The sequence below is a fragment of the Cibotium barometz genome, chromosome 10 (assembly GCF_041138505.1).
Source record: "Cibotium barometz isolate CiBa-2024 chromosome 10, ASM4113850v1, whole genome shotgun sequence".
Lineage (NCBI taxonomy): Eukaryota > Viridiplantae > Streptophyta > Polypodiopsida > Cyatheales > Cibotiaceae > Cibotium > Cibotium barometz.
Window position 1 is genome coordinate 59,836,710 of NC_141055.1, and position 27,829 is coordinate 59,864,538.

The 27,829-nt window shown below is 40.7% G+C and overlaps 1 protein-coding gene across 1 annotated transcript; it reads left to right on the top strand.

Annotated features, from left to right (window-relative positions):
* The first annotated feature begins 16,239 nt into the window (after nucleotides 1-16,239).
* Nucleotides 16,240-18,697, top strand: LOC147635121 (uncharacterized). The gene is made up of 2 exons (XM_086804416.1): nucleotides 16,240-17,896; nucleotides 18,074-18,697. Exons 1-2 carry the CDS (start codon nucleotides 16,549-16,551, stop codon nucleotides 18,151-18,153), a joined length of 1,428 nt encoding a protein of 475 aa, XP_086660542.1. The 5' UTR covers nucleotides 16,240-16,548; the 3' UTR covers nucleotides 18,154-18,697.
* The last annotated feature ends 9,132 nt before the right edge of the window (nucleotides 18,698-27,829 follow it).

A 27,829-nucleotide genomic window follows, 5' to 3' on the forward strand; every position in this document is an offset into this window, starting at 1 on the left:
AAAATTGGGGGTAATGATGAGAAAAAAGGCGCCTACTTCATGAGGGGAGATCCCCACTCTGAGGTGTCAAAATTCAGTTTTTTTACTCTTTTCTTTGGTCCTTAGTCCACTCTTCATCTTATGTGAGCATTTACTCATTTTTGGGAGGTTTTTCTTTTATTCTTCAATTTATCTCCTCCCTACATTTGGATTAATCTTATTGGTCCATAAGAACCTTAATCCAAAATTTTTAGAAAATCTGGACCCTTAGGCTAAGGTCTTTTGTGCACATTATAATTTATTTCTAATGAACCTTAGGAATTTCTTTTTAAACTTCTGTTTTGGGGGAATTTATTTTAATAAGAAGGGATTATTCTCCATCCAAAGATATCAAAAAACTAAATTATCTCTCTCTAGGCCAAAACAGGTAGAAACAAGATCTTTTATATTTCTGAAAAGGGGATTGATTAGAAGGGAAGAAACTGGACATCTTGAGAGCTGGGGAGGAATCTTACATCCTCTCCCACTTGAAAAATGTGAGATGTCCTCATCTCGCAAACTAGGGGTAATCCCGCATCAGTTCGGCTTCTTTCTCCTAGGTGGTGTCTTCAAAAGGATAGAACTTCCATTTGACTAATAATTCTCTCAGAATTCTGTTTCTGAGAACCTTCTCTCGAACGTCAAGGATTTCTTCAGTTTGGAGTTCCATCTGCCCTTGGGTTGAAGAAGTTAAGAGTTCATCATTAAGCACATGATTCGGGCTCGGTACATACTTCTTAAGTAGGCTGACATGAAATACATTATGTACTTTGAGATGAGGAGGCAAAAGAAGTTCATGGCTAAGTCACCTACTTTTCTTGTAATCAAATATGGCCCATAGTATCTGGGGGATAACTTCTTGTACTTCCCATGGAGAACTTCTTTTGGGGCGTACTCGAATGAAGACCATATCTGCTTCTTCGAATTTTCTGTCTGACCTCTTCTTATCTGCATACTGCTTCTGTCTATCTTGGGCAGCTTTGATATCCTTACGGATTGACTGCATCTGCTATTCCATGTCGTCAAGCATCTGTCTAGACATCTCGACCCTAACCAATGGGTCGGCCAAGTTAATGGTGTTAGGCAATCTTGTCCATAGAGAGCTTTGAAAGGGCTCATCCCGATACTTCGGTGATAAGAAGCATTGTAGGCAAATTCGACTAGGTGCAGATAGCTTAGCCACTTCTTGGGTTCCCTGCTACTACACAGCATGACCGAAGTATATCTTCATTTACTTGCTTCACCCTTTCTGTTTGACCATCGGTCTCGGGGTGATAAGCTGTACTGAGATCCAGAAAAGCTCCTACTGCTTCGAAGAATGTAGTCCAGAATCTTGACGTAAATTTGGGATCTCGATCACTTACTATTCTCCTGGGTAGGCCATGCAATCTGAAGATTTCCGGAACACTCTGGCCACATCCACTGCAGTGTAGGTTTCTTTTACTGGAATCAGATGGGTAACTTTGGTTAGTTTGTCAACTACCACGAAGATGGAGTTGTAACCTGATTGCACTGAAGGTAGTCCAGTAATAAAATCCATATTCATACATTCCCACTTCATCTAGGGGATGTCTAATGGATGTAACTTCCCAGGCATTTTTACACTTTCGGCTTTGACTTTCTGACATATCAGGCATTGACATACATGATTAAGTACATCCTTTTTTAGTCTAGGCCAAAAGAAGCTTTTCTTTACAGACATGTAGGTCTTGATGACACCTGGATGTCCTGCTATAAGGCTATCATGGGCTTCATTTAGAATTTGACCCTTAGTCCCCTCATCATTGGGAATGCATAGCCTGCTATTATAATACATAATTCCTTCATCCAAGAGCTATACCCTTGAACTCGGTTCAACTCCTGAGGAGTTTTGCATTCCTGCATAAGTAGGGTAGCAATAGGGCCAAAGAATCTATCCTGCATGATCTTCTCTCTTGCTTCATTAATCAATGGATTTGACACCACTGTGATTGCAAGCAAGGAGGCTTTTCTGCTGAGGTCATTTGCTACCACATTTTCTTTGCCTGGGCGGTACTTGATTTCAAAATCAAATTCCTGCAGGGTCTGCATCCACCTTCTTTGGCGCATGTTGAGATCATTCTGAGTGAAGATCCACTTTAAGCTCTGATGATCTATCATCAAAGTGAATCTTTGACCCAGTAGGTAATGTCTCCACAACTTCAGGGCATAGACTACTGAAAGTAACTCCAGGTCATGGAGAGCATAATTTCTCTCATGTGTTTTGAGTTTTCGGGATTCATAGGCCAATGCATGACCTTCCTACATGAGCGCACCTCCCAGGGCAAAACCAATGGCATCAGTTTTACTACCTCAAAGGGTAGAGAGAAATTTGGCAACTTCAGAACGGGATTGGTTACCAAGGCGGTCTTTAGCTTATCAAAAGCACTCTGACACCTGGCATACCATTGAAACGGGGTATTCTTCTTGAGAAGATTAGTCAAGGGGGAATCTATGAGAGCATACTTAGGTATAAAATTCTATACCAACCAGTTAATACCAAGAATCCCTTGACTTCTTTCATTGTCTTTGGTTCAGGCCAATCTATGACTGCTTGGACTTTTGCGGAATCTAGAGAAATTCCATCTTTGGATACCAAAAAGCCCAAGTATTCAACATGGTTGACAGAGAAAGTGTATTTGCTCTTTTTTGCAAAGAGTTGGTGCTTCCTTAGAATCTCAAGAACTTTACGGACGTGAGCTTCATGGTCAGTTGCATTCTTTGAGTAAATCAGAATATCATCAAAGAAAACAAGAACAAAATCATCCAAGTATTCTTTGAGAATGTCTTGCATTGGGCGATTGAATGTAGCTAGGGCATTTGTCAATCCAAACGGCATGACAATAAATTCATAGTGCCCATAGCGAGTATTGATGGCTGTCTTTGGGATATCTTGATTTCATTAATCCTGATCTGGTAATACCCTGATTTGAGATCTATCTTTGTGAAGATCTGGGCTGCATTTAGCCTGTCGAGAAGCTCATCAATTCTGGGGATAGGATACTTATTCTTAATTTGTCAGCTAATTGAGACCTCTGTAATCCACACAGAGTCTTAACGTTCTATCCTTCTTTTTCTGAAAGAGAACTGGCGCTCCCCAAGGTGAAACACTGGGTCTTACAAACCCTTGTTCTAATAGCTGCCTAAGCTGTTCTTCCTTGAGTTCAATGGCTTCAAGGACTGGCATTTTGTACGTGTGTTGGGCTACTAGAGCAGAGCTCCGGAGGTCAATTCTATCTCACGATCAACTTCCCGAATCGGAGGCATCTCAGTTAGCTTTGTTGGGAATAAATCATCATACTCACTTAACCATTCTGGTTCTTTAGCCTTTAACTTTGTGTCTACCGGATTCATTTTGACAATATAAATGAGCTGCTTCTTTCTAAGTCTTTTCAGTAACCGCAAAGCTTTTACTAATTGCAGATATGGGGATCCGAAAATTCCAGTTCCTTGAACTTTGTTCCCATGAAGGTCACGGAAGGAAAAGGCTCCATTGTGACAGTGAATGTCAGCTTTTGTGGAGCCAATCCATTCCAAGGATTCCGTCAAAAACTCCCAAAGGTAAGACTCTGAAATGGCAGTCAGTTACATTCCCATCTAGATTGAACTGAATACGATCTGTCTCATGGTGAGTGAAAAGAATCTTCCCACTGGCCAATTCAACTTGCATAGGTTTCCCTGATTTCTGTTCTAAGATTAGCTTACGCAAGCATCCTGGGAAAATAAATGAATGAGTACTGCCTGAATTAATCAAAAGCTTGAATGGCTTACCCTTATACTCAGCTAGAGTATGGATGACAGGAGAATTGACGATTTGGCCCTTGGTTTTCAATCGCAGCATAAATCTGACCTCTTTCCTCTTCCACTACTTTTGTTATCGTAACTGCTCTGGCTACTGCAGATTGGGGCGGAACTCTTTCTCTTTGGTTACCCCAATTCTGGGAGGGAGTTCTGAGACTACTCTGAATAGAGGCAGATGGTTGAGCTGGAATCCTCTTAGGATTGCTCTGATTTTGGCGAGACGGACCCTGATTTGATTGATACAAAGGGGCTGGTCTCTGCACTTTGGGTCCTTGACTTCTCTATCCTCTTGACATGGCAGGAGTCAGGCAATTTTTATGCTGGTGACCGAAACCCTGACACCCAAAACACTTGTTCTCACTTCTAAGCTCATCCCTCTGAATCCTTGAAAGAGGTGGGGCTCCTGAGAAAGTGTTCTGAGGGAAGGGTCTTCCTTCCCAGCATCTTGATTCTGATTAGGGCCTTGCTGCCTCTTTGGGGGTGGAAAGTTTGAAGCACTTCCCGGGGTTTGGAACCTTTTAAAGTTTGAGGGTGCAGGCTTAGGCGGGACCTTAACAACAAATGCTTTGGCAAAGTCCTTTGCTATTTTGACAGCTTCAGCCATTGAGACTGGTTTGGCATTTTTCACTAAAGAGTCCAATGGCTCGTTCATCCCCCTTGAATGAATCTGGCCATCAACTGCTCTTCATCCAAAAGTGGATAATATTTGAGGAGAAGGGCAAATGCCTGATGGTATTCTTCAATCGTCCGGCTATCATGCTTCAGTTCCAAGAACTCATTCATTTTGGTTTCCAGGAAGCCCGGAGGACAGAACCTCTTCCTGAGGTAAGCTTTAAGATCTGACCGTCTGGGTATTTCGATCGAGACGGTTTGTCTCGCAATGGTTCCTCCATATGACCCTGGTCGTTTCCACAATTTTCAATCTGGCGAGAGCCATCTTGCTCCTCTCGTTATAATCGGTTACATCAAAATACTCTTCCATCTTGATCCTCTCGTTATAACCGGTTACATCAAAATACTCTTCCATCTTGCTCCTCTCGTTATAACCGGTTACATCAAAATACTCTTTCATTGCCTCGATCCATTTTTCCACTACTTCTCCTAACTGTTCCCCTTCACCTTTGAAGAGACCAGGTTGGGATCGGTGCAGGGCTTTATGAACGTCCGAATCTAACTCTTCATCATTGGTAAGAGGATCCGGCTGCCTAGCACGGGCCGCGCGTCTCATGATTCTGACAAAATAATATTTTTGTCAACTTAACTTTGTCAGATTTATGACTATTTAATTTTTGAGATTTATTTCTTAAATAAATAAATATTCCATCATAATTCTTGAAAACAAGATTCACTCTGATAATTTTGTTAACCAATATTCACAACCACGAAAACAATTTGGAATCTTTTGCAAAACATCATTTATTATCAAAAGTTTTTAATATATACATAGAGCGTCTCAGCTCCAAAAGTCACTGCCTCAATCGCGTACGCATAAAAAGGCGATACTGCGATGGAGACATGCTATGATATACACGATTCATCACTGATAATGGTGCTGTAATTCTTCTCCTAGGAATAAAGCGGCTAAGAAGTCAAAATACGACAAGAAATTCTAAAATTTCGGGGTGAATGATTATAGAGTTGTACATAATGAATAACTCCTAGCCTTATCAAGATCATGGTTAGTGAGATATTTTGTCTGAGTCTCTATCATTAATTGGTATTGACGCGAATACTTCGCCCTCCACAGAACCACATATGCTAACGTCGCTCTACTGGATTAGGAAAGTATAGATCCTCAAAGTGACGAGCGAGTCTCACTCTGCTTTCTCGGGTTGTAGCGAAGCTGATGAGATTTTCGAAGGCAAAGGCGATCATATCCTGACTCTGGGAGAGTCCAGGAATGCTAGATAGATTTGGGGTATCCATCTAAAAATCCAGTTCAATTTATGAGTTTTCAATTTATGAAGTTCATTTCAACATAATCTTAACAAGTGAAAACATTATTTCCCAGATTTACTTTAAAATTTTAGGCAATTTCTGCTGCTATTTTGTAAGTTTACAATAGCGCTTTGATACTAGCTGTCTGCCCCCTCCGCGCACCGGATTCCCAGTTGCTAGCAGCGGAAGTAGCTTCCTCTTGCGTGGGGCAGGGTTTCCCACTCGAGGCCTCGCCCCCTCGAATGTCCGGACACGAGACTAATCTGGTAGTCATTCCGAAACCGAAACTGGGAAAATTTCCCTTGCCTGAAAAATGGGGACAATTCTACCTTTTTTATTTTCTTAACGAATTTTCTAACGGGCTCAAGAGATTAAACTATCCTTCACCTGATTAAATTAGATAGAAGGAAAACTATCACCTGATTAAACCAGATAGAAGGAAAACTATCACTAACTTAATTTGAAGAAAACGCTTTTTCTTAACCGAAATCCGGCACAACCGTTGATCTAATCATCTGAGGGAATTAACGCTTTTTTCCTAGCCGAAATCAGGCACAACCATTGATCTACTCATTTGAGAAATTCTTCAGGGTTTTATTTAACTACTTAGCGTATTCCTATTATTTCAATTTAATTATTAAAACTCCATTGATTCCACCCCATCCGGCCCATGGCCAACCACTGGAATCGATAGAACCTGACAATTACTCACCCACCCATAATTGAATACGTTTCTTAACTTTTGCTTTTGAATACAAATACGCACACACTCCTCTTTAAAACTTTAACATATGGTAGATGATTTTTGGTGGTAACAATGAAGAGGAAGTTAAGAATGCAAAGGGTCTCCTTAAGAATTTTGACATGAAGGATTTGGGTAAGGTGAGATACTTTCTTAGCATTGAGGTCATTAGAAAGCCTGAGGGTATATGGCTGTCATCATAGAGATAGTATGCATTGGTTATGTTATCCAAATATGGTATTTCTGTACCATTGGATCATAATGGAAAGCTGAGTGCAAATACATGTGAGATTTTGGAGAGTGCCACTATGTATAGGAAGATAGTGGGCAGCTTGATCTACATGACGATCACTAGGTGAGACTTGAACTACACAGTTGGGTTGGAGAGCTAGCTTATGCAGGTTTCTCGAAAGCCACATTTGGATAGTGTGAGGTGCACACTACTCTACGTGAGGTCCATAGTGGATTATGGTCTCTTCTATGAGGCTAGTATATAGTTGTAGATGTATGGATATACTGATGTAGATTAGGCTGGTAGCTTCTCTTAGAAAGAAGATCTTCTAGTAGGTTTATGTTCTCCTTTGGGAGTGGTGCTGTTACATGGAGCAACAAGAAGTAGGAAATGGTTGCCTTATTGAGTATAGAGGCAAAGTATAGGGGTGCTGAGATGATAGCATGTGAGGTAGCTTGGTTACGTAAGCTACTTGAAGATGATAGCATGGAGGTAGCTTGGTTACGTAAGCTACTTGAAGATTTGGGTTTGCATGTGGACAAGCAGGTTGTCATCTACTGTGAACCTTAGTAGTATATAGTTGGCCAGGTACCAAATGTTTCATGCATTGACCAAATACATAGATGTCCATTATCACTTCATGAGAGATATGGCCTTGGCAGAAGATGTTGATCTCGTGTATGTCAGCAGAGGAGTAGGCCTTAAGAGCAGAGAAGCTTCACAGATTCTGCCCTATGCTTGCAGTCTTTGAGCTTGAGGGGGGTGTTGAGATGTCAAGATTAACATGAGCGGACACTCATGGTGCGCCTGGGTGAACATTTCACATTTACACCACTAGTGTGTTTGGTAGATGACATGACAGATCTTTGTCAATGATTCTATAGTTGGACTACACCTACCCAGTCCACCAACCGAGTTATGGCATACTTATCTTACCACCTCACCTATTTAGCGTGTTCACATTATGGATTGCTTGTACATATAGTACTCTAGTACTTATGTTGGGCTTTCACTTATCTTTTAGTAGCCTTCTTTTGAGAGTAAGAGGAAGAAGAAGATTTCAACCTTTCACCTTTTTATGTGTTATCCATTGTTGTGTGAGTGTGTGTGTGCTTGCAAGAACTCAAGCTCTATCTCTTCTCCCAATCTTTTCATCCTTCTCTCCCACTAATTCCTCATTAAGAGGGTTTTCCATGGTTTCCTCACTATTACTTGATAATTCTATAGAATTTAGCCTATGTAAACCAAACATACTCCTTTGTGTGTTGGCCATGTAGTAAGCTGACCCTAGGCTTCTTTGGTAGGATGATCCCAACTAGTTTAATGCAATGTCGTCAAAGGAAATGTTGTCACCAACAAGCCTTCCCAACCTTAAGTGCATGAAAAGGTTTTAACTGGAAAAAATTCAATTTGCATGCAGTTGAAATCACTCAAATATGCAATTACCAAATTCTTGCAGAATCACGGGTGTGATCACGTTAAATTTTTCTAAATTTTTTTGACACTTTTAGTTATTTGAAGTTGCCCCTTGATTCTATAGGTTTTGGTAAATTATTGATTGGGGGTGAGAATCTCAAATTTTCAAGTCCAAAGTTTTCAGTTTGGTCCTTTGCAACATGAAAGTCAATATGGTAATTAGCAAAAGAACCAATGGTTTCTTATTTTTTCAATTTCTCATGATTATGAAAAATGCAAAAAGGGTGTTTACTGCATCATGTCGTGATTAATGAGTTCCCACCATGCAAATGACTTGTTTTTTTTAAAGCTTTTTCAACACTTTATTAATGCAAACAATCACTCAAAATGTAAAAACAACAATTCCTTTTCTCTTTTCTTCTTCTTTCTCAACCTTATCTTCTTGTTTTCCACTTATCAACCATTCTTTTTCTCTTTTCTTCTCCTTTCTCACAACATTATCTACTTGTTTTCCACTTCTCAACCATCCACAAAGCTTCAATAAGTTATATCTAGGGGAAAGGGACTTGTAATAAGAAGATGAGAAGAGTACAAAGAAAGTAGAAAGAGATCGGTTGCTTCCTCGACAAGCAATGCAAAAAATGTTAATGGTTGCACTACCCCTCCTTGAGTGCAATGGATAATGCTTACCTTAACGTGTCATAGGGAGCTTGATAGCTCCAAGCTCGTATCTCTTTAAGAATTCAAGATGCACTAGCGGTGTTGCTAGCTCCACTCCTTTGCTCCTCCCTCATGCTGTCTTCACCAAGAGGTTTCCACTCTCCTTGCAAGGACTCTCACTCCTCTCTACTCTTATACTTTTAAACATAAGCACAAGAGGAATATGCACCAAGAATACAACACTCTCTCCTCTCAACTCTCTCACACACCCTAGAAAAAGCACAAGTGAGCAAGGAGATAAGAACACACTTAGTTGGCACAAAGGGAGATTGTCTTGGTATTTATACAATTGGCCCTTATTCACACTTGGGTGACCAAACCTTAAAAAGAAATGAAATAAATGATTACAAAGCCACTTAGGCTTGGCATGGTGAGCTGTTCTCATAATTACAACTTTTATAGTGCCATTTTATGACACCTATTTGCTATCTCTCATTTGTAGTGGAGAGATGCCCAATTAACCACAAAATGGGGTTAACAAATATATGTTAGGTACATTGCCAGCCCCTATAACTTATGCTCAAGGATGTGGCATTGAAGGCTATTCACCACAGGTTGCCACAAATTAATTATTTGCAGGCTCTAACCATGATCTAGATACTTACGTGGGATGATTTGGATCCTGGGCGACAATCTGAAAATTCTAGAGGGTAAACCACTCCCATGCGATAAAGAATTGAATAAAATAAGTATCATAAAACACCAAAGAGGCTAAGGTTAAAAGTAAAAACCTATTATAATCACATAAACCTACTCCCAATAACACAATGAAACTCCACTCTTATAATACAACTCCATTTCTACACTAGAATACATTCTCTCAACATTCAACCAGATTTGCATCCAAGGGCAAGATAGAGTGAAAAAAATTATAAGATTATCGACTAGAAAAATAATTATACTCCCTTACCTCCTCCAAGACTAGCTTGATCCTCAACAATGAATGATGTTGTTTGTTCAAGTCAAGAACCTTCTTGGTCTCTAGCAAGGAATCATAGTACTAGTGGTTAGACCAATTATCTCTGACCATGGAAGTTCCTTTGGAGGGGCTAAAAAAGCTAAGAGGTGTGCCAATCCCTCTTATTTAATGCCTTCCTCTACTCTTTAATCAACTAAGCAGTCCTTCCTAAAGGCAATGGTTAAGCTAGAAAGCTTGAACCACTCTCTTCTATAATTATGCTCAATCACTCTCTCACTCAAGAAAGCGAACATGCACACTTCATGCTCAATCACTCTCTCACTCAAGTAAGCATGCACACTTCATATACACCATTAACACACACAAGCATGCACATTATAATCAAGTAAGCAAGAAGGAAAGCGCTTACTAAGAGAAGAAGGAAGCTTTACACTTGAGAAATGATTGAATTCCCTTGTTCACATTATCAAAAGTAGTATATATAAAGAGAATATGGGGGACAGGGAGAGCTTGAGTTCCTTGCAAGTAAACATACACACACTAAAGAGAGAGCAAGACATAAGAGAGATTACATACTATAAGGGAAACAACTGTTCTACTCTAACATACAATGGTTGATCCATAGTGTGAACCTGGCTATATAAGCTAGTACTATAACTATACTATACTCTAATAATCCAACTACGGCACATCCTGCCATCCATTGGTGGCATATCAACCATAATTTCACCAACCCTGCCAGTGACATAAGTGCGGATGTTGTCACCCAGGTGGATCATCAATGTCCATAGCACTAGTTGAGCTTGATATCTGAGCACTCCTCCTCGAGCTTAACTCCATACATTGTACTCCAAGTAAGCTCCTAAACCTACGGAGATTCTCTATACCAAGTGCCTTCATGAAGATGCTAGCCACCTGATCCTTTATGCTGACATATACCAGATCTACATCACGTGCTGATAATGCACCTTAATGTGTTTTGTTCTAGCATGATATACTGGGTTATACTGGCCAACTATATGCTACTCACGCTGTCACAAAAAATGACAACAGCCTTATCTACGGGCTCACCCATATCACCAAGTAGCTTTTGAAACAAAGCTACCTTACAAGATATGTCAAGTTGGTAGCTATACATACCTGCCCACCTACTTAATTACATTCAATAGCATATCCTATCAACTCCTTGCTTCACTGTTGACAATCCCAATTAGCTCACTAGGCGGATTCCTTTTTTTTTGCATAGATTTGCAAGGAAGATGTAGATTTATTTTAACATATCTTGAGAGCTCAAGTAAGATTTTATTTCATTGTCAATGTAGGACATTTGACAATTGAATCTATAAAGCATGCATTGATTAATTAAGATGTTTGTATTCCATTCTGTTATTTTCTGCATCAGGCAACATCGCTAGTCCATCTCAAGTAGAACAACTTGCAAAAGAATCAGATGGCTAAGCTTTGGCAAGTGGCAAGTCATATTCATTGGGGCTTGTGGGGCATTATCTTAGGATGGCCTCAAGCTCCTTTGAAGAGATAGAAGTGTGTTTTTTAAGAAAAGTCTCTAATTGTATGTTTTTTAAGAAAAGTCTCTAATTGTATGTTTTTGCCAGGCCTGTGTCAAGGGAATTGATTTTGATTACATAGAGTATGCAAGACACCGATAGAGTCAAAGTTATGATCAACCTATGAAAATGTGCCTATATATCAATGGGTATTGTAAGCAGTTTTTCACACATGAAGCGTGGCTTGGACCATTGCATTGCCTTTGTGTTGTTCAAGACTTTGCACATTCTGGTTCGACGCAGAGCGTGAGTAGAGGGGACATGGTAGTGTCATGAGTCGAGGACGCCCAGGTTAAGTGGTTCTACAAGAAGGGGATGAAGCAAGGAGTCTTGCCCCTTCATCAAGTTGAAATCCTTCCTCCTGATCCATGCTCCAAGCTTGATGAATTGACCATGGACCCTCTACATTGGAGCTTCAGGTGACCATTTCCAGCCAGTTCACCATTCGATGGCTTTGTCCTCATAAAACCCCAAGTCTATCTTTAACTCAAGCGTAGGCTCTATGTGTAGGTTTACATAACTCATTACTCAAGAAGCCTATATATCATTAGTTAGGCGGTTTCCTAGCATTGCACATTATGTATCACATCATAGATGCAGGCCACACTAAATTGACCACCATCATTGGTTTTTTTTTGTTTTTTGTTTTTTTTTTGTTGATGGTTCTTTCTAACGCTGGGCTTTGGGCTCACTTTTTTGTGCATGACTTATATAGTGAAGAAAAAGAGTGGAGCAATTCTTGTGAGAAAGAATGGAGGTTGTAGAAAAGAGTGGAGACCTTTTGGTGGTCAAGCTCTATCATTCAGTCTTCTTCAGTTGCGTGAAAAGAGAAGCAGTCGGGCTTCTTGAAAAAGGGGTAAACCTAAGTGACCAATCTCCTAGAGAACATACAAATCTAAAAATTACCTCAAACTTTTACAGAAAACACTTCCTTACCAATTCAAACAATGGATACTTTGGTTCAATCTAGCTTTGTATAACCTTGGCATACCTAAATTTGTTCAAAAAATATGTAGAACATGGAGAGGTATCATGCATGATGTTTGTGGAGCTTCTCCGTCATGGCTTCTTTCATAGGAGATCCTATGCAGAGAGTGGCCACCCACTTCATGGAAGGCCTTACTACCAAAACAGAGCCCTCAATTGCACCCAGCTCCCTACGTCCTCTAACCTCCTCTTTACGATACATATCTTCTTCAATCTTTGCTCTTACATCAAGTTTTCTTTGGGAGAAGGTGGTGCACATCATAGTCTTAAGGCCATAGAGGCCATATAGTGGTTGGCTCTCTTGCAGATTTTAATCACAAGAGTAGGGGGACCACCTCACTTGATGAGGATCACCATCATCAATTAAAGGAAGGACGTCCTGGATTAGTTGGGGTAGAGGCTTTCTGAAGAGGATGAGACCTCTTCCATTAGAAATTCTAATGGAGGAAGGCATACCATCCAGAGGCAATTCTAATGGAAACTTCCATCGTGGGTCATCTCAGTCCCCCTAGAAGGTCCCTCATTTTAGATAGAAACCCTTACCTAGGGCTTCCTCATAGAACTATTGATGGTGATGGGGATTAAACCCTGCAAGAGTTGTTAGAGAAGGAGGTGAAGGAGAACCCATTTCTAAATGGAGGGGCTTTGCATCAAAGCCAATTGAATGTGCTATAGCCTTGGAGGATGCTATAGTGAACAAGGGTCAATCACTCGATTGAAACTTAGGAATGGAGAGCAGTTAATTATTCAATGCTTTGCAGATGACTCCCTGTTATTCTTGATAGTTGACAATGAAAATGTGAGGAATGCTCTACAACTAGCACAGTTGTTTGCCAAAGCATCTCGCTCTAAGTGTAATATTCATAAATCCAAAATTATAAGCTTGACAAAATTGATAGAAGAGAACATCTTTGATATGGAAAGATGGGGCTGTGATCTCATTAAAAAAGGAAGGATCATTAGACACCTAGGGGTCCCTATGGGAGTGGGAGTGAGCAACAAGGATATGACAGATTAGGCTATTGAGAGGTTATGCATTAAGCTTAGGAAATGGGAAGGGGTAAGGGTACCCTTTCATGAGACAGGGTTGCTATAGTGAATACAATACTTAATGCTTATATCCTGTTTATTTGCCCCGCAATAGAGTTTAAGAAAGGCCATTGGAAAAAAATGATTTCTCCTCTCAGGGACTTTCTATGGACGAATGGTAATAGCGGAAAAATATCCTCTCTTGGTTGGTTTAGGACAAGGGCTTAAGGTTTCTCTCCCCAAAACCTGTGAGGTCTGGAAATATAACATCTACCCTCCACACCAGAGTGTTAGTTAGCCTCTCTAAATTTTTTACGCAAGAAAGTATTTGAGCTAAGATGCTGAGAGAAGAAATAGAGTTTGAAGTCCAGCTTAGAGGTAAATGGTTTGGTCTCAACTAGAAAGAGAAATTATTATCCTTTGCTCCCCTGAAAGTAAGGAGATCTTCTTTCTATAAATTCCTTTCTTCCAATTGGAAAGAAGCAATGGGCTTAATTAACTAGAATAGGTGTACCAGAATTTTCGAAAGCTCTCTACTAGACCTGAATATTTGGTGGACCCATAAATTTAAGCCTCCTCTAGCCCTTCTTGATACAAAGGTCTCCAGAGGATTGAACAATACGGGAATTAGGAAATTAGAGGACATCTGGGATCTCTCTCAAGTTAGATGGAAAGAGCGTCAACAGATCATGAGGGAGTTCAAACTGCAACATAGTGAGGTACAGGTTCTGAGTTTAGTTCTTATTGAGGTGGAAAAAAGTTGGTACTCTATAGCATACAACGAAGACTCTTGGTTTCAGGATTGGAGCTCGTTTAATGGGGTTAAACTTGATAGAATCAATACTAAGACATTGTATGAAGAGATGTGTAAAGGGGAAATGAATGTTAAATATTGCAATAAAGTCTGGAGAGCTAGCGAGGATTTGAACATCTAGACGAGAAGGTGGAACCTGATATGGGAAACTCTGATTCCAGTGAAAGCCCCAAGTCTTCCTATGAAGAGTCTGCTTATTGGCTTTACCTCTTGGGTTGAAGTTTCTTCAAAAGAACTTCAAGTGCTGGGACATGGCCCAGCTACAAAACAACTATTGAAAAAGGGAAGCCTGCTTTTTGGGAGTGGCCAACATTAAGGGGGGTTTTGGGGAAAAATAGGTAGATGGGTAGAAGATAACTTAGAAGTGAGAGGGTTTTGGGGGGACTGGGTACTGGGTACTGGGAAGAGTATACAAGGTGAATGATGAGATTGACATGATATTTTACATCATTAGGTATTGTTGCTTGTGGGTGGTCTGGGCCTCTAGAAATGAGTTGATATTTAGTAAGGGGATCAATCAAGGAATGGAGGCCACTGAAGTTATGTTCAAATGTGTACATTTTTGCTGGTCTGTATATTATATTAATAAGATAAATAATAGTAGATATGCTGAGGTAATCTAGGCATTACAATCTGGGATTAGGTAATATAGATCAGGGATGATGAAATGTTAATGCATACTCGGTTATCCTAATGTGTTTTGAGTGGCAGGTATATACATGGGATGATGTTAGAGCTAAGTCTCCCAAATTTGGACCAAGACTCAGAAGATGTTATTTGAAAGAAAAGCAGCCAAAAGAGATTTTCATGGCTCTAGTGGAGAACCCCTTGGGAGGAAGAAGGCCAACAATGAAGATATGGACTAAAGGAGAAGACTTTGAAGAGCATTCACCTAAGAGCTGCACCTCAGATATGTTGTTAACTGCCCGTATGCAGCTGGGCTTTCACTTTTCATGGGGAAGTTCTTCTTTTGTATGGGAAGATGAAGTGTGGGACTTAGTATTGACATGCTGAATAGGAAATGGGACTAAGGGAAGTTGAACGTTTTTTGTAAAGTTTGGTGTCTTCGATATAATAATAATTTCTAAAAAAAATCTTGCATGCAATATTTTCATGCTACAATTACAAAGATACTATTCTAACATAGTGTAAATGTTTAAACATTTAAAAAAACTTTGAAAATTTTACAACTCTTCCTGCCACTTAGTAATTAATTAAATTTTTTATAGGGAAGAGAGACCTACTTTATTAAATAAATGATTTGACATCACATAAAGTAAATAGTTCACAACCATGAAAAAACGTTTGGGGCCCTATTTTATAAATGCTACCGACACACGTGTACACCCAAATGGTTGGATATCTTGGCTATCTTGGATAGTTGTCGAGCTCATGCAACACTGCAAGGGAGGTGGAGACGGCGGAGCCAACCTTGCGACTACGCAGAGGCAGCCTTGCATGAGGAGGCTTTTTCTACTAATGGGCCACACGTGAAGGGAAAAGCTATCTATGGTTATACTCTAACTTGGGTTAAAGCAAGTGTTAAATCCGATGTTAACACTGCTTCTGTCACACAGAGACCTCTCTGCGCGATAGAGAGAAAGAGAGAGAAAGGTGTAGGGAAAGGCCATGGGGAGGTTGTGGGAAATAAATCCCAGCCATCAAATCAGCAAGTTTTGTTTTTAAAGAATGTACCACACATCAGCAATGGGAATTTTACTCAAATGAAAGCAAATGAGTTGATGACACATAAACATAAACATTGAGAATGTTAAAAAATAGAAGGCCAATAAAACCTTGACACATCAACACATGGAATGTTTAAAAAATAGAGAGCTAATAAAAATTTGCCACATCAACAAGGAGAATTTTTTAAAAAATTGTTCCACTCCACGTTGGGGGAGGGAAGAAAGTGGCTTGCTTTTTGATCCCTACGTCTGAAAGCAAAGAGAGAACGTCAAAATTTCCAAAGTTTTTTTTTCACCTTAAAACAACATTACAGAACCTTTGAAAAAAGTGCATATTCCCAATGAACTGGGCTGATCTAAATTTGGAGGAGTTGTTCTTCGACCCAAATACCTAAATTTGGCAGTACACTGTCAGCTGAGCCTCGAATTCCAGGCTATCAGAAGTTGCATCTCCCTAATCCTTGCGATCTCCCTCTCTCCCTCTCTCGGGCCTCGGCCCCCAATTCTGGCTGCTCACAACATCATCAGCTACAATATCTGCTAATCACAGACGCCCAACACCAGGATCTTGAGAAGAGACAGAGAATCTCTTCTTTAATTTGATAACTCCCCCAAGGCATCTTTGATTTTTTGCTGCTTCTTGAGTAGCCGCTTTCCTGTTATGGTGTCTAGTGACAGGAGGAGGCTTAAGAAACCCTCGTCCGGCCTTGCGGCACTGTTTTCCATTTTGGGCTGGATCAGAATTCTGTGCTCCGGCTGCTTCGGCAAGATGGGCCACTTTAAAAGGCCCCATGGGCTGCCGGCGTATCTGCAGGCAAAGCCAAAGGTAAAGCTAGATCTGAATATGGGCAACTTGGCCCTCCACAATCTTAGAGAAGATGGTCATGAAGGGCAAATGAGGCCCCTCGCATGGGAGTTTGTTAATCAGCAGCAGAATGATGAGGATGACGATGGTATGTTTAATGGGCTCTTCTACGTGGGCACCAAAGTCTTGACAGAGGTTGAAATGAGGTCGCCTGTAGAAGAAAGCAAGGCCTTTGCAGCCATAGTTAGGACACCCAAAAGGAGTAACAACAGCTCTCCTATTGCTCCTTCAAGACAGCTAGACTATGGCTTTATGGAGGCTTGTGGGCATGAAAAGCCAGATCTTAATGCTGAAATTTGTACTTCATCAGCTGCAATTGCTACAAAAGCTGAAGTTTTTGCTACTACAAAGGAGCCCATGCCAATGACCCCCTCTAATCCAAGCAGTAAAGATGCCTCCCTACATGAAGAGAGGGACCGGGACATGGTGGGTACTGTGCTTGAGTGCAATAAGGCCAAGCATTTTCTTAAGGAAAGCAAGAATCCCCATGTAGTGTCATCATCTAATGCTGCAAGTCACACATCGTTGCATCAAGAGAAGGGCCAAATGTTGATTGGTTCTTTCGCCGACAACAACAATGCCAGGTCTGTGCTCAAAGAAAGCAATGGAAACCACATAGAGAAGGTCCAAGCCTCGGTGGATTTTTTCCCTGACGGTAATCAGTCCCATGGAAACTACACATTTTCGCAAGATAAGAAGTGCCAAGCCAAAGTGGGTACTTTGCCTGATTGCAAGAAGAACAGTGTTCTTCTCAAAGATAGCAATGACACCCATGTGTCAGGACCCAAAGAAGCCGGAAAAGACACATTCCTGCATCAAGAGAAGGCTCAAACCTCATTGGGTTCTTTGCCCGACTGCAGCAAATCCAAGCTTTTTCTCAAAGAAGGACACACAAAGAGTGATGGTGGGCATCGAACGAGGAGTCTCACAGATCAAGATTTTGCAGAACTGAGGGGCTGCATTGATCTGGGCTTTGTTTTTAATCAAGATCACATTCCTGGCCTCCGCGAAACTCTTCCAGCACTCGAGGTCTGCTATGCCATAGCTCATGGGGCTGCTATCTCACCTGTGTCCAACTCCGAGGATTCAAGGTCTTTATCCCCAGGCAGCCCCCCAACGTCTCCTTGGAGAATTGCCAGCCCAGGTAAGTTTTGGGTTCTTTCTTCAGCGTCTTCTGATTGCCATGTTTAGCTGCCATGTGCTTTCGGGTCTGTTGCTTTCTGGCTGGATCACTGTCCTTAGGATATCTCATTTATCACATTTTATATCCAATTATATGCTCTTTGGAGCTTTGGCTTAATGCTGATATTCATCCATGCAGGTGACCAGCCACAGCAAGTGAAGGCGAGATTGCGTCATTGGGCACAAGCTGTGGCATGCAATGTCCGGCAGGCTTGCTAACCCCATGAAAATCACAAGCTGTGGCATGCAATGTCCGGCAGGCTTGCTAACCCCATGAAAATCATAAAGAAGGTGGAGCTTTTCCTGTTTGCTTCTTGTCACTCATAGTCTTCTTCCTCCACACTAGACCTGGGGTAACAGAGGTTTTGAAATCCCTTGTAAAGATGGTTTTTCTTGGCAAACCATTGGAAAGATCTCTGAGGCCAGGTTGCTAGTCTCAGCAATGCTGCAAGATGGTGAGATAGCAGAGGTTAGCTTTTTGTTGTGTGTAGCCCATTGGTCCCATTTGATGGGTCTCGTGTCATCAAAAGTCTGTGTTTTGTTTGTATCCCTGTATCTCATGCAGGGCAAGAACTTGAGAGTCATATTGTGAAGCTTATGCATGCCAAGTCCTTTTCAGCAAGGCAAGGTATTCTGCGAAGGGTAATGTGCAGGGCATCACCTCACACTAAACTCCAGCTTTGAGATGTTTTATGTAACTTCCATAGTTTTGGAAAAGTTTGTGCTTTTCAGCCAAGTTAATCCAAGGCATGTTTTGATGAAACTTATCACAGTGGAGACTCGAGAGCATCACTCTTAAACCATGAAACCACTAAGTATCCTGATTATTATTATTGGTCTTGAATGAATGGTTTTAACCTGCTTGAACTGTAGTCGGTTTGTTGATTGCATGTGCTTTGGGCTCATTTCAAGTTTTTGTCGCTTTTGCTCGTGGACAATCTCTAATGGGATCAAGGCATTTGTACCTAATTATGGCTGCAAAGTCCATGTAGCCCCAAGAGTTTCCTATCTCAAATGCGTCCCCAAGGTCACCCATCAAAGTTTTGTTCTAGACTAAGCACACTTAACTTTGAAGTTTCTAAAAATGAGGTAACCCACAAAGAGGTTTTGCGTTCAAAGACTGGTGGCTTGGGGGACTTAGGGTCTAGGAACATGCATTCTCTCATAGGAACATGCAAGGATATATAGATAAGCATGTCGCTTACCGATTTAGAAACGTGCGTTCTCAGGTGCAAGTGAATGGGCATGGTCTAATTTGTGAACACACTCATAGCAGCTTGTAGGAGAAATAGGCTTACTTGTATAAGAAATAGGCTTAACAGAAGGGGATCATCTCAAGTCCAAATCATAAAAATGGAGAGCACCAAGGCAAGTTTCGAGATAGAAAAGTTCAATGGCATCAACTTTTCGACTTAAGAGACATATTTGTTTATTTGATGAGAGACAATTTATGTGTTGCCATATATGTAGGCAGTGATGTGTGTGAACACACTTAGGACCGTTGGGGTACTTTTTTCTTCTTTAGGAGTTTTTTTTTTCGGTTTGTATATACGTCCATTATTCTAGGGCGAACTTATCTTTTGTACAATGACACAATCTCTTATTAGTAGGTCTGTAATTTCTTCTCCTTCCACAAGTAGCAACAATAGGTCTGAGAAGGCTCTTGATAAAGGTAAGAAAAAAATCAGGTGCAACTATTGTAAGGCAATTGATCATGTCATTAAGAATTGCTCTAAGCTAAAGGCTAAAGAGGCAAAAAAGAAAGAGTCAAATGCAGTCACAATAGCGGATGCTTCTACAAATGTAGATTCTGTAAATGTTGTACAGGATACAGAATGGACGTTTAGCGTATATTGTCAGTATGACCCATCTGTACATGATGCATGTTTGGCAGTTTTTGTTGACTCTGATGTATGGTATTTTGACAGTGGTGCTACAAAGCACATTACCTCGCATCGTGATATGTTCACTTGTCTTGAGGCTGTCCCTAATGGGAATACTGTCACATGTGCCAATAATGCTTCTTATCCAGTGAAGGGCGTTGGTAAAATTATGCTTACTACTGTAAAGGACAGCGCTTTCACACTTTCAGAAGCTTTGTATGTCAAAGGAATAAAGAAGAATCTATTGTCTGTCTCTGCGCTTGCTAGACTTGGACTTGTAGTCAAATTTGTGGGATGACAGATGTACTGTTCATGATTTGACTTCTGGTGATACGATTATTGTATCTGGCATCTTGTTTCGTGGGCTGTATAGGCTCAATTCTTATAATAAGTGTGTGGAAGATTCAGCAAATGCAGTTTCTGATAAAAATGCAGTTTCAGATGCAAAACTATGGCATGCTCGTTTTGGTCATCTGAACTTTGTTAGTTTGCTGCATTTGTAGAAATTTGATATGGTTGCTTCATTGTCCCCTTTTGAGGTACCATTGAACCATGTTTGTGAAGGCTGTATTTTGGGAAAATTTGATATGGTTGCTTCATTGTCCCCTCTTGAGGCACCATTGAAACATGTTTGTGAAGGCTGTATTTTGGAAAAAATGCAGCGTTCTACGTTTTCAAAGGATGGTTCTGTGCAGGTCACTCGCAAATTGCAACTTGTACATAGTGATGTATGTGGGTCTATGCAAACTCCGTCATTTAGTAAACACTTGTACTTCGTGACTTTCATTGATGATTACTCAAGGCATGCATGGGTATATCCACCACCACTGAAGGCAAAGTCTGAAGTGTTTTTGTGCTTCAAACAGTTTTTGGTTATGGTTGAAAATGTATCCAATTGTACTGTGGGCACCCTCCGTTCTGATCGAGGGGGGGAGTACATGTCAGTGCCATATACCCCTCAGCAAAATGGTGTTGCTGAGAGGAAAAATAGGTCACTTATGGAGATGGCACGATGTATGGTCAAGAGCCAAGCTTTGCCACATGCGTTTTGGCTTGAGGCTGTCATGTGTGCTGCATATGTACTCAACAGGTGTCTCACTAAGGCCTTGCAGTCTGTTACTCCATACGAAGCTTGGCATGGCATGAAGCCTTCTATTGGTCACTTGTATGTCTTTGGTTGCTTGGCCTATGCTTTAGTGCCTGTGCAACAACGTAGAAAATTAGATGATAAGGCTGTCAAATGCATTTTTGTTGGTTACAGTGCTGAGAGAAAGGGTTACAGATTGTATCATCTACAGTCAAAGCGTATCTTGATTAGTCGAGATGTTTTTGTAGAAGATGCTGTGCAACCTTTATTATCATGTACCAAAGAGACAGGTGTGAGCTCACGGGATGTATTTGATACGTTGTTGCCTCTGTTTATAGGTGGGAATTCAAATGTAAGTCCTAATGAGGCAAATATTCAGCCTATGCAGATTTCAAACGACATCATAGATCAGCCTATTTCTGATGCAGATTTACAAGATGTAATTTATGAGGATAGGGCTAAAAATGAGCAGGCTAGAAATATGCCTAAATGGCTGGTGCAAACCTTGTGTGATAGTAAAATTGATGCACCTATGTCTAGTCGTACTCGTTCAGGTTTTCAGCATGCCTCTTATGCATCATATTATTATGCTTTGGCTGTGTCTAGTATGTGTGAAGAGAAAGAATTTCTTTCATTTGATGAGGCACAAAAATCAAAAAATTGGTTGGCTGCAATGCAAAGTGAATATGATGCTATAATGAAGAATGGTACATGGTCTTTGTGTGATTTGTCTATTGGTAAAAAGGTCATTAGATGTAAGTGGGTTTTTAAGTTAAAACAAAAGCCAGATGGCAGTGTTGACCGCTATAAGGCTAGACTTGTTTGAAAGGGTTATGCTCAAGAAAAGGGCATTGATTTTGATGAGACCTTTGCTCCCACTTGTCGTATGACTACCATTCGTAGCATTTGTGCATTGGCAGCTCATAATGGTTGGAATATACATCAGTTGGACATAAAGACTGCGTTCTTGAATGGAGATTTGCATGAGGAGGTGTATATATCGCAGCCTCGTGGTTTTGTTCAAAGAGAGCAGGAAAACAAAGTGTGCAGGTTGAAAAAGGCTTTATATGGTTTAAAGCAAGCTCCACGAGCTTGGTATGAAAAGATACATGCATATTTGACTGCACATGGTTTTCAGAATAGTCCAACAAAAAGCACTTTGTATGTTAAACGTGTGGATGATGAACATCTAATCATTGCTCTCTATGTCGATGACATGCTGCTCATAGGACCAAATGAGAGTCATATTGCTGATTTTAAGGCTGATTTGAATGCCTCTTTTGAGATGTCAGATTTGGGGCATTTGCATCATTATTTGGGGATACAATTTAAGCAATGCGATGGAGGTATTGCTTTGTGTCAGACAAAGTATATTGAGACATTGTTGCGGAGATTTGACCTTGAAGACTGCAAGCCTATTGCTACTCCCATGGAGACAGGTTTGAAGTTGAGTCTTCATGATGCTAGAGATCACTTTGATGTCACACTCTATCAGACAGATATTAGTTGCCTCATTTATGTATGCATTACGAGGTTGAACATTCAGTTTGCAGTCTCACAGGTGAGCAGGTTTATGCATAGCCCAGGGTCTCAGCATTGGAAGGCAGTTAAACGCATCTTTCGCTACTTGAGTGGAACCATACATCTTGGGTTGTTTTATCCCAAACAAGGGGGGATCGTTGCCGCCAGATTTACATGCTTTTTCAGACTCAGATTGGTCTGGTTACAATGACACAAGAGTGTTCACAAGTGGTTTTTGTTTCATGCTCGATAGCTCATGCATATCTTGGTTGAGCAAGAAGCAATCTACTGTGGCCACTTCTAGTTGTGAAGCTGAGTAGAGGGCAACTTTCATAGCTACGGTTGAGTGTGTGTGGCTCAGACGGCTTAGCTTACTTGGGTGTTGGACATGAGTCTGCCACCTCTATCTACATTGACAGTCAGAGCGCATTGGCAGTTGCGAGAAACCCAGTTTTTCATGCTCGCACAAAGCACATTGAGGTGCATTATCACTATGTCAGGGAGAGACTCTCAGCAGGAGAGATCAACTTGGCCTATGTGCCAACACAGGACAACCTCGTCGATCTTTTCACAAAGGCGCTTCCTCGTGAGAAGTTCGAAGCTTTCCGCAAAGCTTTGGGCTTGCTCCCCTTTATGGACTGATCTACTTCGGGCATGACACTTCCCTATACATGAGTGCCAGCTCTCGTTCACACCATCACTCCCAGGGGAGATTTGTTGCCATATATATAGGCAGTGATGTGTGTGAACACACTTAGGACCGGTCGCCGGGATACTTTTTCCCTCTTTAGGAGGTTTTTTCCCCCGGCTTGTATATACGCCAATTATTCTAGGGCTAACTTATCTTTTGTACATTGACACAATCTAATCCATTGTGTGTTGTGTGCATTCTTGCTTCTTCTCCAAGCTTTGTGTGCTTTTCTACAACCCTAATTCCAACATTATGGTCCGTGATCAATGGCACCAAAGAGAAAGCAAGCAACAACGAAGGAGCTGAGAAGATTCAAATCTAGCAAGACCAACATGACAAGGCCAATGCTCTCATTGGTCTTGCATCGTTTGACCATCTTGTTCTACCATGTCGACTTCAACAATAGTACCGATGAGATATGGGACAAATTGGAAAACTTGTTTGGTAACAACAAGATAAATATCTATAAGGTTTTTTTTTGAAGCAAAAATTGTTTAGTCTAAAAATGAGTGAAGAAGAGACCTTGGGAGCGCACTTGAGCAAACTTGCCTCCATTTTGCAAACAACTCTCAAGCAATCACATCGACTGGCTTCCCAAGCATAGCAAGATGTCCAGACTCCTTGCTTATGAAGACAACTTCTCTATCCTTTTCATAGCTTCTAATTTAATTTATTCTCCCCAAGTTAACTCATTCTAAGATACAATTTGGTTTTGATTTGAAAGTATCCGTAAGCTCGAGTCCACCTTGCTACCCACTTTTCAGTGTTTTGATCCTTCTCTAGTTATACCATTTCCATAGACTCAGCCTAGCCCTATTCAATCCCATGGGTCTACCCTTTCGTTAACCACCAGGCCTATGGAGCCGGTCTAAACTCACATACCCATAATTGAAATTGCCATTTAACTCATGCACACTACTTAATAGAGTCGGCACACCCACTCCTTTGACAAGACATCACACATCTCCTGCAACAAAGTGTTATTAGGATACACATGCACATGGGATGGACCTAGGCACATGGGCTTAGGGTCATTTACATGTGGGATTAGGGCACATGGGCCTTGGGGACTATAAAAGGCATGTGCTCTAGGAGTATTGTATCTTTTGATACCTTGATACTTTTTGACATCTCATGATATTTATTACACTTTACTTTCCATGCTTCTTAGTGCTAATCTTTCTTGCTTTTCTTAATCAAGACTAATTAGGATAATCGTAGGCTAATTTTATTGTACCTTTGTTTCATTGGTATCAAGACTCTTGGCTTAGATCTTTGCTTAGGAAGTGATTAGTGATAATCATTTTTAGATTATGTCTAATCTAGTTTTCAGAATACATTTTTTTGATCTTGATTAATGATAATCATTTTCGGATTACTGTTAATTCAATCTTTTGAAATGTATTTTCTTAATCTTGATTAGTGTTAATCATTTTTAAAATTGATTTTTACATAGTTTTTCAGATTTGCTAATTTCTTATTTTGATAAGATTAGCAATGAAAATTTTATTAATCATTTTTGTCTCACCTCCATAAACTCATCACTACTCTCATGCACTATCCCTGACTGCTTAATTACAACAACTTAATCCACATCAATACTACTAGGAATGCTATGAAACTATGAGTAGTGGTCATATTCGAAATCTCTTTACATGTGACAACTCTACAGGAGTAGCCCAACACATCTAATACTAGAACCTTGGGTATATGCTCCTCATGGTCTATAATGTACTCATCAACATGTGAAGTGTCATCCCCATGTGTAACTAGGGATGTATGACTAGCCAAATGATCGTGACTAGTCAAATGTCCATTAAGATGTGAAGTATCATCATCCCAAATCTCACACACTACAATGGATGTATCACTAGTCAAGAGCTGATCCCCATGATAGTCTAATGCATCACTATGATCCGCCAATACATCACTATCTCCTAATGCATCATTATGATCCACTGGAAGGTAGGTAGACATGGGCGTATCATCAGACATAGGTGTATCATAAATCACAATGCTTGGAATGCTCGCTGCCATGCCTCCCATCAAGATCATGTCCACATGATCTGACTCACACACATCACTCTCACTATTACTAACACATATATCATCATCATGTGCATATGTGTCAGTGGCAACATGTGCACATGTATTACTATTATCATGTGTATGTGTGTGCGATACATCAATATCATCATGTGTATGTGTGCATGATACATCATCATAGGTATGTGGGTGTGATACATCAATGTCATCACATGTGTATGTATGACCATCTCATGTATACATGTATCAACATCAATATCACATTATCAACATGATCATCATCATCATTATCCACATCATCATCATCTCTATTGTCGATGTCGATGTAGTATACATCCTCAGGAACATAATCACGGCCACTCAAGAATGTAGGGCACTCAAATAAGTGACCATAGGAGTCATCCCAACTGAGAAAAGATGATCCATATGCTTGTAAGAAATGTTTGAATGTCCAACAGTCAACGGATTATTGAATGTGCCAATCTCTCTCATCCTATAGATGACGAACATGTATAGACAACAAACTCCACAACTCCATCCTCCATCTATGGCATGAATGATCTATCTCCTCATCATGTGAAATAGATGATGAAGGATCCAATGGCCGAAGTTTGGATGTCCCAAATGTATGCACAAAGTCGACAAAAGTGATGTATAATCTAATCATGTCGGGCAACCCATGATATTGTGTACGAAGCATCCGAACTAAGAATCTAGCATCACACCTGCATCCCCAATCATCAAGAGTCGTAAGATGATGTCATCGCCTGAAGAAAATAAGGACCATGGCGAGTAGAAGAAGGGTAATAGTAATAAACCATGGCTACGTGTGAACACTATCCAATGCTCGAATGGCAAAAAATGTGCTTGTGAACATCCAAAATAAAACCAAATGGGCAAAAGTATGTGCATGAATGCCCAAAATGCACCAAAAATCACCCAATGTGTCAAGCGTGCATGAACACCCTCCTCCACAAAATCCCTAAAATGTATAAACACACCCACATCATAATGCATGTGAAATGACCCAATGGTGGGTGGTTGCACAACCATGTAAAAGGGTGAAGGTAGTAAATGTGAAGAGGTGTGGGCATGAGAAGAAACTCAACTATTAGGAAAAAGGTGGGGTGTTATTTGTGAATGAGGTGTGAAAAGCATCCCAAAAGTAAACGTGTGAGGGTTTTTTTTAAGTCACTTCTATTCCTCCCTTCCTGTAGGCTACACCCAATGACGGCCAAAGCTCTGAGATCTCTTTGCTCAAGGAAGACAAGCGCCTGTGGCCCTCTTCTCTTTCGCCTTGCTACCGTTCGTTTGCAAGCTGCGACCACTCCAGAACATGCAAAAGAGCTAGGTGTACTCACCAGAAGATCTTGGAGAAGAGCTCACTGTGTGCTGCAAAGAGCTCGCTGGGTTCTTGCTTAGCTGACGGACGAGCTGCTGACATATGAACAATGCTGTTGTGTTTTTTTTAAATTGTTGCTACTGCTGTCAGTGAACCTTAAATGGGAATGAAGCTGCTAAGCTTGAGCTTGAAATTTTGGATGCATACAGGTTAATTTTCTACATCAAATTTGAAGATTGTTGGCTACTTTGGAGTACCTGGAACACTCATTGGAGTGTGGTTGAGCTGAGGAAGGCTTGTTTACAGATTTGGAATTGTGCGAAAGCTATATTTGCATTGAGTAATATGTTGGATAATCCAGTACAGATTGTTGGTGAAAAGCTGGATAGGAAGAACTTCCAGGCATGGAAGTACAGGATCAAAAGTTTTCTGAATGGAAAAGGTTTTTGGAATCTCATTACAGGTGCTGAGCCAAAGCCAGAACTACCCCGACAACCTACACAGCAGCAGGTTATCGCTCATAAGCAATGGTTAGAAAGAGCATTCAAAGTGTTGCATTATCTGTCTATATGTATTTCGGATGCTATGCTCATACACATACATGATGCTGAGAATCCCAAGGATGCATGGGATACATTGGTGAAGTTGTTTGATACAGACATGAGTGCTCGCAAGTCTCAGTTATTACGACAACAGATAAATAATGTGAAGCGGAATAGAAGGAGCATTCATGATTATGTGCAAGAAATTAAGAAGTTTGCAGATGCATTGGCAACAATAAATGCCCCCATGCTTGATGATGATTTGGTGGATATTACCTTGCGTGGTCTTGGTAAGGAATATAAATCTTTTGATACATCCATCTCAGTTCGGAGTACAGTATTACCAGACTTTGATGAGTTGGTTTCACTCTTGCTTGTTGAGAAAATCAAACTCAGTGATTCATTTCAGGATGCATCTATTAGCCATGATGATAATGGCAGAAATCAGGCTTTCTACTCGCAGAGGTTTTAGAGGCAGGGGGAGCTCAGGGGGAGATTCGCATCACGTGGCCGTGGTGGTAATGGTTGTGGATGGCAGGACAGGTCATCACAACAGAATTTTCAGCCTTCATTTGGTGCTAGAGGTGGTCGTGGATATGCACCTCAGAGAGGCAGAGGTAATCCTCATGGTAGAGGACGTTGGCAAGGCCAACAAACATCTATGCAAGATGTGGAATGCCATTACTGTGGGAAATTTTGTCATATAGCGCATGATTGTTTCCGCAAACAGAATGATTCGAGAGGGGGTAGAGCACAACGTGGTGGACATTATGCACAACATGG

Excerpts from the sequence above, each read along its gene's own strand:
- LOC147635121 (XM_086804416.1), top strand. The coding sequence starts at position 16,549 with ATGGTGTCTAGTGACAGGAGGAGGCTTAAGAAACCCTCGTCCGGCCTT. Across the intron at positions 17,897-18,073 it reads TTGGAGAATTGCCAGCCCAG|GTGACCAGCCACAGCAAGTG; the intron begins GTAAGTTTTGGG and ends TCATCCATGCAG.